This window comes from Pseudopodoces humilis, chromosome 1 (assembly GCF_049639895.1).
Source record: "Pseudopodoces humilis isolate 2021_Gansu_Grassland_sample_001 chromosome 1, ASM4963989v1, whole genome shotgun sequence".
Classification (NCBI taxonomy): Eukaryota; Metazoa; Chordata; class Aves; order Passeriformes; family Paridae; genus Pseudopodoces; species Pseudopodoces humilis.
This window is the reverse complement of record NC_142200.1, coordinates 137,359,658-137,377,305: the sequence shown is the minus strand read 5'-3', so window position 1 is coordinate 137,377,305 and position 17,648 is coordinate 137,359,658. Positions and strand designations below refer to the sequence as shown.

General features: G+C 37.0%; 1 protein-coding gene across 9 annotated transcripts in view; it reads left to right on the top strand.

Annotated features, from left to right (window-relative positions):
• The window catches only part of ZNF438 (zinc finger protein 438), a 51,911-nt gene that overhangs the window by 22,735 nt on the left and 11,528 nt on the right, over window positions 1-17,648 (top strand). For 6 of the 9 annotated variants that reach the window (XM_088064566.1, XM_088064550.1, XM_014248803.2 and 3 more), the window contains one exon: window positions 9,462-9,518. The exons of 2 other annotated variants lie outside the window; for them this stretch is intronic. In XM_088064566.1, the coding sequence (XP_087920692.1) occupies window positions 9,491-9,518 (28 nt within the window). In that variant the 5' untranslated portion in view covers window positions 9,462-9,490. Of the gene's footprint in view, window positions 1-9,461; window positions 9,519-16,794; window positions 16,845-17,648 lie in introns of all 9 variants that reach the window. One more of the 9 variants, XM_088064579.1, reaches the window with a different exon arrangement.

The following is a 17,648-nucleotide window of genomic DNA, read 5'->3' as shown; positions in this document are numbered from 1 at the left end:
TTTTAATTTTTGCACTGAATTTGGAACTCTGAGTTTTATGAGGGTGCTTCAGTGAGATTATGTTCTAATTTGTCAACTTACTGTTTGATGATTCTTCCAATGTAGAACAGTTTATTATATGCTTGGGAGGCAGTAAAGGTGGAAGTTGAGTAAGATAGAAGTTGCTTATGCTAGTCATTAAATTTTTACAGGTTTTTTTAGGTGTGACTTGTTAAATACATACTTTTTTCTGGTGAGTAGGATCATGTTTGGGAAACATAAGATACAATTTGTAGTTGAGCAATGTTTTTAATGTAGGGTATTGTTAAAAAAAAAATCCAACTGTTGTATTTGCATCTCTGGTTTTAAAAGTGTATGTGTACTTGAAGGGTACCGGACATTGAACTATCCAGAAAAAACCCATCCTTAGCCCTGAAACAGTCTGGGCTAGCAGTGGTAGAGGCAGAGTTTGGGGGCAGAATCAGCGTAGTACCAAAACAGTCAACATTTGTTACCCGAAATATTTTTTACTACAGGGCTCTCTGCAAGGACCAGCTGTGCCTCACAACAGTTACACATGCTCCAATGAATTCTACTTCTTTCGTAGAACTTAGGAGTTATTTTTGGGTTCAGACGATGAAAACAGGCTTTTTCCTTCAACATAAGTCACTAAATATTTCAGTGTATAATTCAAATTAAGAGCTTTTTTTGTTTGAGAGGAATTAGGCCTTAGAATTTAGTTTGCTTTAATGGTCTTAGGCATGTGGCAGTGTTAGATTTTTGGTGCTAATACCATTTTCCTGTTCTTTGTTTCTTTAACTTCTGTCTTAGGAGTTTGAATGTGTGTTAGAGGTGAGCCATTTTGAGAGGGAATTTAAACAAAAAGTTTGTCACTTGGTAGGCAGTTTGAATTTTAATATCTTGGAAGTACATCCCATCTTGGCCTAGGTCATTTATTGCTTGATTGGGCAGTCATAATAAACAGCTTTTATTTTTATTTCTTAATTTTTATTTTTAATTTTTGTTTTTATTTGTTAGTTCTTGAATGCTTGTTTTGCTTGGGTCTGTGACTAAGATACATTGAAGTTAAAAAACATATGCTGCATTTTATAAAGTGTAGAGGATATTGCTGCACAAACTTTATAAATGCCACAACTGACCTTTTAAGAAATTTGTAATGGAAATTCTTATAGAAACAGCTGTAGATGATGCTCTTACTTGGTACCATGGCAAAATTGAGTACTGTGTTCAAGTTTGCAGCTGTGAAATCAGAAATGATTCCATTATTATAGTCAGAATTTCAAAAGCAATTCACCTTGCAAAGCCTTGAGTGTTTTCTGGTTTTTGTCAGCTGTTGGTTTTTCTTCTAAGTAGAACATTAACAACATACCTGGACAATATGAAAATAATGAAACTCTGTACAAAATCCTTCCTGAATGACACAGAAATTTTTATCAGAGGGATGTAGATTAGTGTTGAAGTAACCCAAAATTTCTATTTTCAGTGAAAATAGAAGTGATTTCACTGATTGTCAATTTCTTGTTTAGTCTCTGCAAAACTTAAGGGCCATCTGTGATTCTGTGAAGAATTCAGCATCGCATTTCAAACTTAAATCAGTCAAATTCTGCAGATGAATGTAGCTCATAATCCTCTAATTATTAATGGAATTTTTAGGGCTATGTTATCTGACACATTCAAATAAATATTTTGTATGTGTGGTTATGTTTTGAGGTATCAAGTAGCTCCAAATATGTAAGGACTTCCAAATGGAACAGAACTTGCTCTCCTTTCAGCATTGCAGATCTGGCTTGTTCTTTCTCTAGTCTAAAATTAACAGAAACCAAAAGTTTTCACTGGAAGTTGTAACAATATCAGTAATAGCTTATTCTTCATATGTTAAAGTTGAGAAAGATTAAAAAAAAAAAAAAGGAAAATACAACTGATAGGTTTTTTTAATCTTTCCTTTAGTCCTTTTTAGTTATTTTGGTTGGTAACTTTGTATGTTAACTTCGTTCTACTCTTTGAAATAACCTGGTTTTCCATAGTGTAAAAACAGGTTATTCATTAGCTAAATAAGTATATATGGCATTTTGTTACAAAATATCTTTATTCTCTGCCAGTCACTAAAGTTCTCTTTATTCCATCAGCATATCAGGTAAATTAAATATGAAATATGGGAGGCTTAGGTAACTGAAGTATGGTAAGAGCATTGCCGTAGGAATTGATGGAACAATCTGTCCTATGTATGTAGACCAAATTTTGCTCTCATTTTCAGGCTACCCTTTGCTGTCAGTTAGTAAATACAATTTGATTTCTGAAATGCAGTTGTTGATGTTTTTAAGACTCATCCAGACAAAGCTGTAAGGCCAATGTTGACCCTGTTTTAAGCAGGGAAGTTGGACGGGATGACCTTGTGCAGTTTCTGCCAACCTGAATGATTTTGTGAGTAGCTGTGTACACAATCATAGATGTTTGTCTAGTTCTATGAAATTTTAGTGTAACTGAAATTGCTGTGTAGTGTTTGTGATATTTTTTATATGAAAAGAAAGCTAATGTACAAAAGTAGGTACACAGTGAGAGATAAAATACATAGTCTTATTAGATGGTCTTATTAGATCAAAACAGTAATTAATTATGAACAAAAGTCAGAAAATCTCACAATTTAATCAGGTACTGCAAACTGAAAACCATAGTGGTGTGCTGCAGTTTCACTGTGAATGATGTACCATATTGCTAAGAGAAGTGTAAGATACATAGATTATATCTTACGAAATTGCACTGTTGAGAATTCCAGCAAAACTTCTCAGAAGTTTGGACCCAAGCAATAAATGAATGCTTAATTAAGAACCAAGATAACGTGGTGGTAGGGCGGAACAGGAGTAGGAGGAACTGTGCTGTTTGAATTTTAAAGTGAATTCTAGATCAGTCATTACCCATTAAGAATGGAACATGTTTGTTTTTCTTGTTTTGTTTTAAATACCAAGTCACTTTGAATTGAAATTTTAAGAACTATGGACAGCATAGATTTAATATAGTATGTTATAAAAATGAAATTTGTGTTTTCCAGAGCTGTTGTTTATAGCTGTCCTAAGAATCAATAACAAAATTTATTAATTTGTATTGATTAATCATTTCACAGTTACTTTCACACCAGTAATAACCAAGACTGTATTTTAAATAATAAGCTTTGACCTTTTAATACAAAGTAATGGTAAAGATGTCTAATCCAGACATGGAACTTATACGGGTCTCCAGTTTGTGGCATTCAGAGCATTCCACCAAGAGGGGATTTACTAAGGAAAACATAATATGACAATCTGTCTTTTTAAATTGGAAATTTGGAAAAAAAGATGTTATTTTTTGACATTCAGTGAATTGTCTAATATTAGGCATAATAGTGACCAAGCTCTTTTGAATTTTTTTTTTTAATGGAGTTGTTTTCTCAGATGGAAAATAGTTGTGGTTATTTATAGTCATAAAAACTGTTTAGGTCCACTTTATTTTAATACACATACATTTCATAAAATGAAGAATCAATATTGCACCTTCTTTAGCCTTCTCTTCCCCCAGCGTCTTTTTGAGAAATTTCACTTTTATACATTTTTTCACAGGTCCTTGAATTTGCTTTTATGGAGGTAGTTATAGTTGTAAAATAAGAGTTAGTGAGACTGTATGCTTGTTTGTCCACAGTAGTAGAAAATGCGTGGAACAGCCTCATTTCTTGCAGTGTATGTGCTAGTCTTTATTCATACAAGTTAAAAACCTTCAAGCTGATTTCAAAAGACTTATCTTCTCAAGAAAAGCAATAGTTTTTCACTTGCCTGCTATTTTAAGCTGAATGTTGATGTTGCCCTATGTTGTTTCATAAATAAGCTTTTATTCTCAGCAACATGTTACTGAAAGTGGCATAGAACCTGTCGTGTAGGCACAGTTCCACTCTGACAGATGGGCAGGGTGTAGGCTTGCCAGCCAACCATTCCCCACATCACCCAGCAGAGTATGAAGGGAAGCATTTTTGTCCAGGATTGCCACTGTGGCATTCAGTGCATGTAAGGCTTGAAGTTCAGGAAATGCGCTCGGACTGGTCCATCTCACAGGATGACCAAAAGTTTAAAAATAGCCTGGGTTTTGGGTTCTGCTGGGTTTGTGCTGTTCTGTTTCTTTTTGTGGTTCTGCTGAAGTCATCTAATGGGCTCAGCCAAAAGAATACTGCCATGGACACACATTTCTCCGTGATGAATTATCTAAGTATGGAAACATAAGCAGTGAGCAATTTCACACACTGTTGTTTGTGACTACATGCATATCTCTTTGGATATAGAATAGGAAGACTAGGATTTGATACAGGATTAACTCCTGATGTAAAAATATGTAAAATAGAAAACATGGAATAAATCAGACATTTGAGACTGAAGATGCGAATAGTGAAATGCAGAATATTTTTTCAGGTTTTCAGAAATGCAAATCAGGTATTGTTTGGTTATTGGGGTTTAGGATTTTGGAGGGGTTTTTATTTTTTAAACAAATTGGCTTAATGCCTTGTGCTTGATTTTATAAAGTAGCCAAGCACTGCAGGCTTTTGGCAAATACACTTGGTTGAACAAATGCTTTTGTGTTACACTAGTCAGTCATTGTTTCTGTCATTTTTATCTTCCTCTCTATTTTTTCATAGCTGCAATGTTTTAATCTTTTACTTCGAGTACAACTTGGCCTTTATATAACAACGGATTTTGTGAACTTTCCTGGAAGCTGTGCTGATTCAATACATTCAGGCTTCTTGGGGAACTTGGTTTCAGTTGAAAAGTTTCTAAATTATGGGAAATACTGTTTGCATGACACTCATTTACAAGATGGCATGGCATGTGAAAGAACAGGAGTGAAAAATGAAGTGAATAAAATTGGTTGTGAAATACAAATGGGCATTTCATGGGCTTCTGTCAGGAGAATGTCTTTTCTAAACTGTACTAAATATTTAATTTTTCTTTTTAGCTGGATGTTTTCCTCCTGAAATTAAATTACATAATATTTGACTAACATTTCTTTACATGCTTAGTTTTAAATGAAAATTCATAATTAAGCTTAATATGAAATTATAAATTTGATTTAATGCTTTATTCCAGTGCCTGAACTAATGTACACTGCATTAGAAGGTGCAGTCGTCATTGAGAAGCTTTGTTCTTTTAACAAAAGGTACCAAAAATAAATTTGGTTAGGGTCATAGTGGTCTAGTTTAATACTGTTATGATAATAAGTTCTATAATTACTTTCAGGTAGTTCTTCCTTCCCAGAGGATGAGGTTTTTGTTTTGATATCTGCTTAAAGCATGAGTATGACAGTAAAATTAATGTCATAACCTTTACAGCCTATTTATCGCTTTCTCTGTAATATCCTAAAGGATTTTGTGTAACATCTAAAATAAATGTCTTAGTATGGACAAGCATCGAATTAGGTTAATTGGGTTCAACTGATATTCATATTCAGTGTGTCTATCAGGACACCTGTTTCATATAAAAGACCTGTGGGTATCTTCCTGTGAAAATTGCTTTTAAATTATTACATGTATATGCTCTGCTTCCTTTGGTTGTTAAAGACTGAGTTACAGCATGGTATTTTTTTTCCAGTTTGCTTGCTGTTTTTGCCTCTCAGGGATAATGAGAATTTATCCTTTCATTCTCTGGTAACATAAGGAATAGTACAGGCAAGATAGAGCTTGTTTTATGACATTAAGAGAGATTTTACTTTCTAATTCTGTCCAGCTTCAACTCTACTTCACTTGAAATTCTTGTAATAGATTTCTTTTCATCTCAGAGCAGTCAGCAGCAGATTTCTAGAGAACTAATTTGAGTTCTGGAATACTGTGACTTGAATAATTTTATTTAGTGTCTTATAGTAGAGTTATAAACTGAGCAAAACAAACGTTAAGATTATATAGTATTAAAAAATGTTTATCATTTTGATAAACTCTCAAGTGGAGAAGAATTTATGATACTGCTACATAGAAATAATCTGTATCATCTCTTGTATTTGGCAAGAGCCTGTATTGCATTCAGATATAACCAGGGAAGAGTGAAAGAACATTTGACTCTTCAGTATTCAATAAAAACATCAGGACATTCTGAATTATTAGCTGGTGATCAGCCTAAAATTTTTTCTGGGTGTAAGAGTGTGAAAGAGGTACAAAATTAATCAGTAATTTTAGTTCTAAGCTTAGGGTTTTTTTGAACTTCAGCCTGTTTTTTTTTTTTTTTATGGGAAGTAGTGAAACCAATCCATGTTTATAGTGAAATGAGGGGGAGAAAAAAAACCCCAAAGCTGCTCAGAGCAGGTATAAGTACTTCTGTAGATGTTAGAACCTTCAAATTCTAAAAGTTTGAATCAATGCACTGTACAGAACCTTTTGATAAGACTGTATTTTATGTTTGGGACATGCATAAAATGTGTGTAGATAAAAAATATCTGTTAAACGTACTACAGCCTAGCAGAAAAGTGTCAGAAACTCAGAGAAAGGATCAAAAAGACAGGGTCACAGTTGATGTATTTGAAAACAGTGTAAAACATAGATAGGACAAGTGCACAGTGTTTATGGTTTGCTTTGTAAACTGTATATGTACAGTCAAAGAAAACATGTTTTAACACAGCCATATGTATAAGGATGGATAGAAAAATTTGAGGGGATGATGATAGAATTTGTCCTGATTTCAGAATCTTGAGCTCTTCAGTTTTTCTGAAAAGGGAGGTTACTTGATTAAATATCTCCAAATGTAAAGTGTGGTGAGAGGTTCTTTCACATAACAACAATAAAAATACTATTTATGAATTGGTAAAAGAGATTATCAATGTTGATTGGAGAAATTACACTTCTAAAATTATTACTATTATTATTAAGAGCTGGTGATCAATGTATTTGTCAAATAAGCACTGGAACTTCTAGATTAATACCATTACCTTCCTGCAGTTAGAGTTGAATTCAAATCAACTTGTCTCTACAAAATGTTTGGATTTATATGATCCAATTTTATGTTGCAGTGTCAGGGTTTGTGAATATGTCTGGGAAGAACATTGTAAGAATGTCTGGAGCTTCTGTTTCCACATGGTATTCTAAGAATTGTTGATCTGTATCCTGAAGTCTGGTTTCTTATAATTTTAAACTAGATAGTAACTATAAATGGGGCACCCTCTTAACATGATTTAATGCTCCCATGGAAACCTAAAAAAATGTGACTTTGAAATAATAATCTTGAGAAGTTTTATTTGAACAATTTCTCAAATTGTTTTTACAAGAATATGTATTGCTTTAAATGTTTCAGTGTGTTTTGAAGTGCTGTAAATACTAAAGGGGAAGAAAAACTTCAGACTTTGATTCTCTGAAAAGCTGTTATTGATCAATATGGCCTTAAAAGAAGATGTCATAGAATGTAGGTGACAGAGAAGTTGGAAACCCGCACTGTTTCTAGAAGTGTCTTACAATTCTGAAATTACATCGGTGTGGCCTGTTCCATTGTTGATGTGCAGAGGGAATTGTCTGAGTGTTCCCGTGACACCAAACTGCATTTAGATGAGCCAATGCGTGTTTGTGTGCTGGGTCTGACAGCTCATGGCTTGGTTGCTTAAGTACCACGGACAGAGGCTGTTTGAGGCAGTCAGGGACCTGCTGATAGGCGTCAGCAAACTGCTGCAAGGAGGTGCTGGTTGATGTACCAGAGCTGTTTGTTAGGTATGGCTCAGAAGATACAGGTACCAAAGAGCTTCACCTGTTTGCTGTGTGAGACATCTCCTCACAGCAACCATGCTCAATGTTCTTCTATGTTTTCATGTTGAACTTCTTGAAAATGGAATTGGTTTTCTCTTTGGTACTTAACTGCTACCTACAGAACCATCTTCTAATCAGAACCTCACCATTGCTTTTTGAGAGTAAATTGCATGATAGTAAAGAAATATATTCAAGGCTTATTTTGTTTTGTATTTGCATCAGTATTTGTCCCATGTATTTCTGTATTTTACCAAAACTGATCTTTGGTACTTCATGTGCCCAGAAGAGGGATCTTGAGTGCATGTCTGGCATGTCCTTCATGTAAGATTCTCCTGGCTGTTAAACTGGTCAGGAAAGTCAGCAATCTCCACATCTGTGCTGCTGGCTTTGTGGGAATATTGTAGATGTACACTGGTATGAAAGCCTAGATCTGAGTAAAATCCAAAGAAGTTGTAGTTCCATCTGTGTTAGTCAATGGACTTATGTGTTATCTTCCCAAAGCCTCCTGCTGCATCAGGAGAACAAGAGCTTTATACCCTTTGTGATGTTTTTGTAACATATTTGTGGTATTCAGTCAAACCAAACTATTATGTAGCTATTCCAAAAGCTAGGCCATTATATGAAAAATAAATCTAAGTGGATAACAACACTTTTATATTGTCATTATATTATCCTACGTCTCTCTTACCTGACTGTTGAATCCCACTTCACCAGAGCTTGAACAGCACACTCAACTGCACTGGAAGAAGTAGCCAACTTTTAATACTGGGTGGCCATTTAATGTAAAGCTGTTTTGTCAAATGTAGTACATCACATCTTGTAAATACCAGCAGCACATTCAGGACAGATGTCAGTGTAGTGTTTGGTTCACAAGAGCAAGGTAATATCTTCATTAGAGCATCCATGAAAGACTCTGCTGGTCAGACCATGTGTGGGATCCATGCAGTCACATAGAATCACAATGGTTTGGGTTGTAAGTGTCCTTAAAGGCCACTTAGTTCTAACAGCCCTGCTGGGCAAGGAGCCTTCTGTTACATCAGATAGCTCAAAGCTGCATCCAGCCTGGCCTTGATGAGACATTCACAGCTTCTCTAGGAAAACTGTTCCAGTTCCTTACTACCCTTACAACAAAGAATTTCTTCCTAGCATCTAATCTAAACCTATCCTCTTTGTTTAATGCCAATACTCTTTGTCCTGTCTGGAGATGCACTTGTTAAAAGTCCACTCCAACTTTCATGCTGGCTGCCTTTAGGTACTGGAGGGTGCTATAAGGTCTCCCTGGAGCCTTCTGTTCTTCAGGCTGATCAGCCCCAGCTCTGTCTTCAAAGGGGTGCTTTACCCCTGTGATCAACATAGGGACTCTCCTCCAGATCCTCCCCAGCAGGTCTGCGTGTTTGAAGGGAAATGATCGCTTAACCCTGTATTGTCTGTGATTCTTCAGAATGCATTGCCATGTTGGGATTCATTACTGTCCTCTTTACTGACTTTGTGAGGGGTGTTTAATTACAAGAAGCCCAAGTTAGTAGTGCACAGTGCTGAAATACAGAGAGCACATATAGGGGTCCAAAGAGACACTTAGTTTAAAACTCTGGTGGTGTTTTCGTGAGAGCTATGAACATAGTGGGATCCATTATGAAATACAAGTCTGGAAACTATTGCCATTGTCCTGTTCATTTTTTTGTTAGTTTTGAAGAAATTATCAGAGCTTCTAAGTATCTGTATTTCTTTCTAGGAGCATTGTCGTAACTGTTAAAGGGCATAATGCAGAATCCGTTAACAGTTTCTGCAGGTATAGTATGCTTTCTATATTTTATTTAGAAATTAGATGTGATTCAAAATGGGGAAGAAATCTTGTCATTATTAATCACTGTATTACTTGTGTCTAGTATTCTGCTGTGGTATGATTTGGAAAAAAAATTACTGCAGCATTTATCTTTTTAAATAATTACAAAAGCTAAAATTGTTTTCTTCTTTAGGGCATTGCTCATTACTGTTAACACCTGTAGTTGAAACTTGAAGTGCATAAATCTGCTTCTTCTTTGATTTAGCAGAATTAAGTATTTGAGTTTTATTAATTTTTTAAAAAATCTTCATATATTTGAAAATCCCTGCTATATTTGACCCCCATATTAAATAGGGTCAAATCTATCTGCAAATTATGCTACACAGTTAGCAGAAACAGGAATAAACATTAACTTAGATTTTTTTTTAAAATGCCTTCTACAGCATTCCCATCCTTACTAATTTTTTTTGTGTTTAGTTCTTTCTTCTTTATGGTCTCTTCAAATTTGTCTTTCATTTAATTTCATTTTCACTAGGGTTGATGACTTGATTTTTTTCCATCGGTTATTAGTAAGGATATTTGTGTATTCTCAAGCCTCTATCTGTGTAGCTGTAACTTCAGTTTCCCTTCCCTTTTGATCTGTGTCTCAATGCTAGTATTTAAATACAATTTTTAACACTAATGTCATTTTTAATGATACTTAAATGTGAGTGAATGTTTGATGGATATGACATCAGCTCTAATGGACCTTTCAGAACCATTGTTGGTTGTCAGTTAAGTTTCCATTGTTAGTACTTATGTTAATTGAGAAGAGCACTATCTATTACTTAATTTGAAGCTTTGAGCTTTTACTGTCATATAAGTTTATACTTTACCTGTTTTGTGAAGACTGAGTATTTTTATGATGCTGTAATAATTCTGAGGAAGCTGTTCCAGAAGCATGTCATTCTAATTGATTTTAGTTGATGCATTCTGTGTCTCTTGGGACTATTATTTCAAGGAAGACAGTAGGTACTGTTGGGTAAAGCTGTCCACTCCAGACTGTGCTCTACATTCCCATGCTTGTGACTGAAGTACTTAATTCTAATACTTAAAAGCATAAATTCAATTTTTGCTTTAAGTAACAAGAATTTGACCCTGGTTATAGTGTTACATTAAAAGCCATTTCTGAATATTAGTAGGAGAATATAGACTGTGAAACTGTTTGCAAATTTAAAATTGATTAAGCATTTGCTAATCAAAATCCATTCCAGTCAGTATCCTGTTACTAACTTCTACCCAGAAGGAATGGTAAACTTGGAAGTGAGCTTCCACGTTAGAGGTCACAGAATAACAAAATAAGCTGAGTTGTAAGGGACCCACAAGGATCAGAGTCCAACTCCTGGCCCTGCACAGCACCATCCCCAAGTCACACCGTGTGCATGAGAGCATTGTCCAAACACTTCCTGAATTCCAGGCTTGGTGCTGTCACCACTTCCCTGGGGAGCCCGGCCCAGTGACCAACCACCCTCTGGGTGAAAAACCTTTTCCTGACACCCACCCTAAACCTCCTCTGACACCTCTTCAGGCCACTCCCTCATGTCCTGTCACTGGGCACCAGAAAGAGATCAGTGCCTGTCCCTCCTCTTCCCCTCACAAGACTGCAGTGAGGTCTCCCCTCAGTCTCCTCTTCCCCAGGCTGAACAGACCAAGTGATCTCAGCCGCTCCTCACACGGCTTCCCCTCAAGGCCCTTCACCATCTTTGTGCCCCTCCTTTTCATGCTTTCTAACAGTTTTGTATCTTTCTTACACTGTGGCACCCAGAAGTGCCCCAGCACTCGAGGTGAGGCTGTCCCAGCTCAGAGCAGAGCAGGACAATCCCCTCCCTTGCCCGGCTGTGCCGGATGCCCCCAGGACAGGGCTGGCCCTCCTGGCTGCCAGGGCACTGCTGGCTCATGTGCAATTTGCCATGGAGCAGGACCCCCAGGTCCCTTCCTGTGCCACTGCTCTCCAGCCTCTCATTGCCCAGTCTCTACATCCAGGGTTGCCCCATCCCAGGGGCAAAATCCAGCACTTTGCCTTGTTGAACTTGATGTGGCTGGCGAGTGCCCAGACCTCTGATTTTGGTGAGATCTCTCTGCGGGGCCTCCCTCGATGATGACCAAGAGTTATATCAGTGTGAAATTATGATATTCTACAAATATTCTAGTCTCTGCATTTTTTTTCTTTACTATGAAATTTTTTGTCTTTATATCAAGTACTACTTGTTTCTGAAATGTAGCACTTTGAAAATATGGAGGGTATTAGTAATTTGTGATGATTTATGTACAACTCTAATGTTGGTACATTTCTTATAAATAAAACTTTCAAAAATAGATTATATTGGGAATGGAAGCTATCCATCAGTTACATTCAGTATGGCATATTTGTTTGTGTTTCTGTCCTTTGAATGTGCTCATTATTTTTGAGTTGAATATGGAAGAAATGATTAGTGCAAGTTCTTTGAGTGACAGCTAAACCCTTCACTGCTGCCATTTGTCATGTAATAGCAGGTGTTCTGTAATTTGATCCATACTCCTTCAAGACATCTGTATTTTTCTCAGTTTTAAAATATTTTATAGGAAGGGTGACTATGTTTTATGTAGCAAGCAATTGTAGCACTGTGGTCAACTAGATTCACTTTTCTGAACAATGATAAGTATCTAACTTGTCAAATTTTATTTCTTCCTCAGGGTTATGAAATTATCATTTCATTCATATGACAATATATGACATGACAACAATCACTGAAGCATTATATTTGACTATTCACACTCATGTTAAATATTTACTGTTGAGCATGTGTTGGTATTTTTTATATTGCTCCATAATGGCATACAATATAGTTTTGCCTTAGTGAACTGAAATACCATTGGTATTGTCAGATTTATAAAATGCTTTTGTTAAATGACTCTAACATGAAAGAATTGTGTATCTTAGACAAATATTTTGCAAAATATAAGGCTGTCCTGATTTATTTATCTAATAGTAATTATTTAAATAATTAAGTAATTTTTAATAATTTTTCTAACATTGGAAAAGGGTATCACACACTAAAACAATATGTTTTTTTTCTTTGAATATGTTTATTTTATAATCTTTTTAGGATCATAGGTCAAGTGTGGTTCTGTACATTTTGTATCCATATTAGTATGGTTTTTTGGTGCTGTGAGATCTCAAACTTCCATTAGCTTTGTAAATGTGTTTCTTAGCATCAGCTCTCACTTTGCTGGAACCCCTGCTGCCTTTATATCATTAACATAAATGCAGGTGCAAATAGCATTTATGCACTTTGATAGAAAGCAGTTGGAGACGTTTCACTGTGGGACACGACACTTCAGATTGTGTACATCTGTTCAAATAATGTATCCAAGCCAGTGACATGAATGCAAGGATAAAAACATCTGCCCCTGAGACCATTTGCCATACAGCAGATGCTTACATCTTTATTTATGCAGATGGTTTGTGTGATGAGCTGAGCAATGATGAAAGAGAGAAAGTTTGACTAAGATTTCAGGGTATTCCTTGGGACGGGAAAATATGTTGGTAACAGTGCTTAGTTTTCATTTATCTACTGAAAGAACATCTAGTGTAAATAGTGGTGGTTCTAGTAGCGTGGATGTGCCATGTCAGGCACTGACTAGATTAACACAAGATCAGAGATCAGTAAAGGATTTTTTTTTTTTTAATCTCAGGCACAATAATCATACTGCAGTTACAGAAGATGCTAAATCGTTTAATAGAAGTAATTACTTTCAGACGGGAAGGCTTAACTGCTTTGCTTTCAGATGCTCTCAAGTTATACAAAACATTGAATTGACTGAAAAGTTTGCAGAGGTAGAACACTTTGGAATGCTAAACTAACTTGTCACAAAGTTATTGGGAGGTTGGGTGCGGTGCTGTACCTGATTCTGCTACTTGGGGGATTTTTCAGGACAAGCCGTACTTAGCATTACAAAGTTATTAGTTGAGTAGAGTAGGCTGTGTGTTGTTTGAAGCTGGCAGTGGGGCAGTGGCCGTGAGCGCGGCTCTGAGCCGGCCCGGCAGCTGCGGAGCGGGGCCCGGGGCGGCGGGACGGGCACCGACTCCCTCTGCTGGCTCCGCTCCGGGCTCTTTGTCCGCCGCTCCGCCACGGGCCCGGCCACGGCAGCTCTTCTGCACCGGGCTGCGGCTGCGGCACACGGCGGGCCAAAGGCCTCATCTCTGGCCTGCATTCCCGGCGGCTGCCTTCCTCCTCCCGTCCTCTCGTTTGCTGGCACCACTGCCAGGCTTTGCTGATTCATTATCACCTCTCAAGCAGCGTATTCCACACATCCAGCACCTTCTCGTGAGAACCAGCGCTGCCTTTAAACAGCATGGTGACTAGCACGGGCAAGCTAGCAATGCCTATAAGCGCTGCAAATAATTGTCATTATGCACTGGGGGAGGAATACCAGTCAGATACTGTAATTTAAATTGTTTTCTGCTTCATCCTACTGCCAGTAAGGTCTAGTTGTGTTAAAGTACAGCAGTGAGTGATATTTTTATATGTTATGAAAACTAATATTTGCCTAGCCAGGACCATAGTATTTCCGATGATGTTCTAGTTTTCCTATGCTGTATAGATCAATGTCTGGCTTTGAAAAAGTATACATATCTATTTGAAGCACTGTGGAGATCCTTTAATCTTTGTTTTTGTTTTAGTCTTTGGTGGAATTAACTACAGGTAGCAATGTTTTGCATATCTCAGGCAGAGTTGAAGAGTTTTTATGAAGAAATCTGGCTCATGAGAGAAAAGGGGGTAAAACTAGAGCAAACAAAAACCTTAGCTAGGGATTCCCCATTCAAAACTCAGACCACTTAGGTAATTTTCAATGAAATTACTTATTAACATAATCCCCCAGAAGATACTCTCTTTAAAACTCTTTCCTCTAACTTTTAAAAATTCTTCTGGCTGTTTCTTTGGAGAATGATAAACTTTGTGTATAGTTTATAATGGAAGTCAAAATAGGCCAAACCAAGACTGACAGTCTTCTGATCCTCTGTTCATGAGGGAACATTTTTGAGGTTTGTACTACAGAAGCCACCATGCAGATGTTTTTAATGGCTCGAGTAAAATACAGGTATATTAAGCCAAATTGGCAAATTAATTCTTTTCTCCTGCATACACTCTTTCTTTAGGATAAAAGTGTGATGATTCTCACAAAAAAAACCCAACTACTCTTTAGCATGAATATAACTTGCTTTTTTGTTGTGTTCTCTATTTGCACACCAGTATTTGCAAAAAAATTAAATTTTGTGAGCAAGAGGCCTGATTGCTATACTGAAGTGAGACATGCATGTTTTCTGTCCCAGAGAGGGTTGAACTCTCAGTGAGAGGTAGATATGATCTCTTTTTTGAAAGGAGAACAAAAATCTAATCAGAAACTATTTTATGGTTTATTCATAAAATGGTTCTACTTGACCTTTTTGTGCTTCATAGTTCTTGAAGAATTCTGCCTTCATTTTTTTTAAAAGACTTGGTCATTACTATTTCCTGTACTTAAGAGAAAAGAAGTCCATTAATTACCATTTACATTAGGCATATTGAAATTTTGTCCATGTTGATTTGATCTTGATAGACTCTTTAAAAATTATTTTACATTGACTTTACAGTGGATGAGTTACTGTTCAGGTCTGTATCTTTCCTGAAGCTCACATTAAACCTGGCAATTGTCCCAGGAATTTTTAAAAATCCAGTTAATGTTTATCCCCACTTTCTAAAGTACCTAATTTATGTTTGCAATGCTGTTGGGGGATTACGAATTACTAGTTTATGAACAATGCTTCCATCACCTCCCTGCAACTATTTTCTGAACAATTAGTTCCCCCAAGTGGCTGCATCATTGCAGCCTTGCTTTGCAAATCTTTAGGGATGGTGTCCTCTATGGGACAGAATGACTGGGCAAAACCAACAAAGATAACCACTGGACTTGCAGTGATACCAAAATAATTGCTATTCTACTCAATTGCATCCTGTCAGAGCACCAAGTTTTCTAGATAATGCCCACTTGCAGCCTGACATGTTTGGTTGCTGAAACTAGCAGAAGCATTAATAAGCTGAAATACAGTCTTTGATGATGTATCTGACAGTGTCTCTCAAACAGAAGATCTGTGCTTAAATAAAAATGAAATTCAATCACTTTGCGTGGTTGCAGAGGCCAGGCACCATTTTGAGCCCTTGCCGTAGTGAGAAAAGGTTATGTGTGATTTTTTCACCTCTAAGGGTGGAAAACATTATTAGTAATTACAACATGCTTTATGTCTAGCTTTCTTTAGGTCAGTTTTCATTTTTTGATATGAAAATATTTTGATCTGCTTAATTTTGTTGACATTAATATGAAATGAGTAGCTTAAAACTAGAAAGGTTGTGCCTTCAAAAAAATGGAAAGCTTTTAAAGTTCACAAACACTGTACGAGAGGTGCTAAAAAAGCATGTAGATCTGCTAATAAATGTATTTTAAATTCTCTGCAAAAGCGTTTAAAAATCTCTTATGTATATCTATTCTGACTCTTAGGAAGGACTTTGAAGATTTTCTTCCTTTATGTAGTAGCACAAAAAAGGCTTTTTTAAACTGGAGGTTGTGTTAAGCCATGCATTGCCCACATTATATATCGGAAGTTGCTTTTGAATAGTGATTTACCTTTGCGTGGCTAAAACATTTCAGGTCACAGCTCAAAAAAGTTACTTCAAAGCTGTTGGCCACTTGTTATTCACTACAGAAATAGTATTTCATGCATATATTAAAAGTTATTTGTGTTGGGACAATACAGAGGTCTATGAAATCTAAATCTATGAGAAATCAAAAATTATGTCTTAAGTATTATTTTTGCTAATGGTGCTAATGTAGTGACTAAATTTCTTGATGTGTTAACTTGTGTTTAACAAGTCTGCTTTAGTATGGGTATTGTTTATGTTGTACTTGTCTCTGAGGTCAGAGATAACGAAGCCAAGATGCTGGTGAGAATGGTGGACAGGTAAAAAATTTCTGCCTTGTATCTAGTCTGAATCTACTTTCTTATAGTTTAAAACCATTATGCTTTGTCCTGTTTCTGCAAGCACTGTAAAAAGGTGCTGCCATCTTTCTTTTCAGCCCCTTTCTGGTATTGCAAGGCCCCAATTAGGTCTTCTTGGAGCCTTCTCCAGACTAAATAACCCAATCTCTCTCTCAGCCTTTTCTCATACAAGAGGTGTTCCATCCTTCTCATAATTTTTGTGGCCCTACTCTGAACTTGCTCCAACAGGTCCGTGTCTTTCCTGTGCTGAGTGCCACAGAGCTGATACAGTGCTCCAGGTGGGTCTCACCAGAACAGAGCAGAGGGGCAGAATCCTCTCCCTCCCCTGCTGCCCTCAGTGCTTTGGATGCAGCCCAGGACAGTGGTTTTTGGGCTGTGAGTGCACATTTGCAGCTCACAGTCAGTTTTTCATCCACCAGTATCCCCAAGTTCTTCTTGGCAGAGCTGCTCTGAGTCACTTCAGCTCGGTCTGTATTGATACCAGGGACTGTCCTGACACACATGCAGGAATTCATGAGGTTCCCCTGCGGCCACTTCTTAATCTTGTCCAGGTCCCTCAGGCATCCCATCCTCCAGGTGTGTCAGGTGCACCTCTCAGCTTGGTTTTGCCTGCAAACTTGCTGAGGGTGCACTCAGTCCCATTGTCTGTGCCACTGATGGAGATATGAAACATCACTGGTCCCAGTACAGACTCAAGGGACAACACTTGTCACCCATCTCCATATGAGCATTGAGCTGTTCACCATTACCATCCAGCCAATTCCTTATCCATCCAATAGTCCATCTATCAATAGAGTCTATACCTCTGGAACTTTGAGAAAAGGGTGTTGATGAGGACTGTGTGAGAGGCCTCTCCTGTGTACACTTTCAAACAACTGAGGAAAGCAATTCTGGAAGCTGAGAAAGTTGAATAATCTAATTTTATTTTTTCTTAAGTTTTGTTAGATCTGTATAAACGTTGTTTAGTAGTGCAGAAAGGACATTTCAGGCAAAACCAAAGGACTGAATTAGAGAGGAATCCGGAGAACTTCTTAAATGCAAACTATATACCCATGATCTTGGATTACTGTGTGATTTACCTC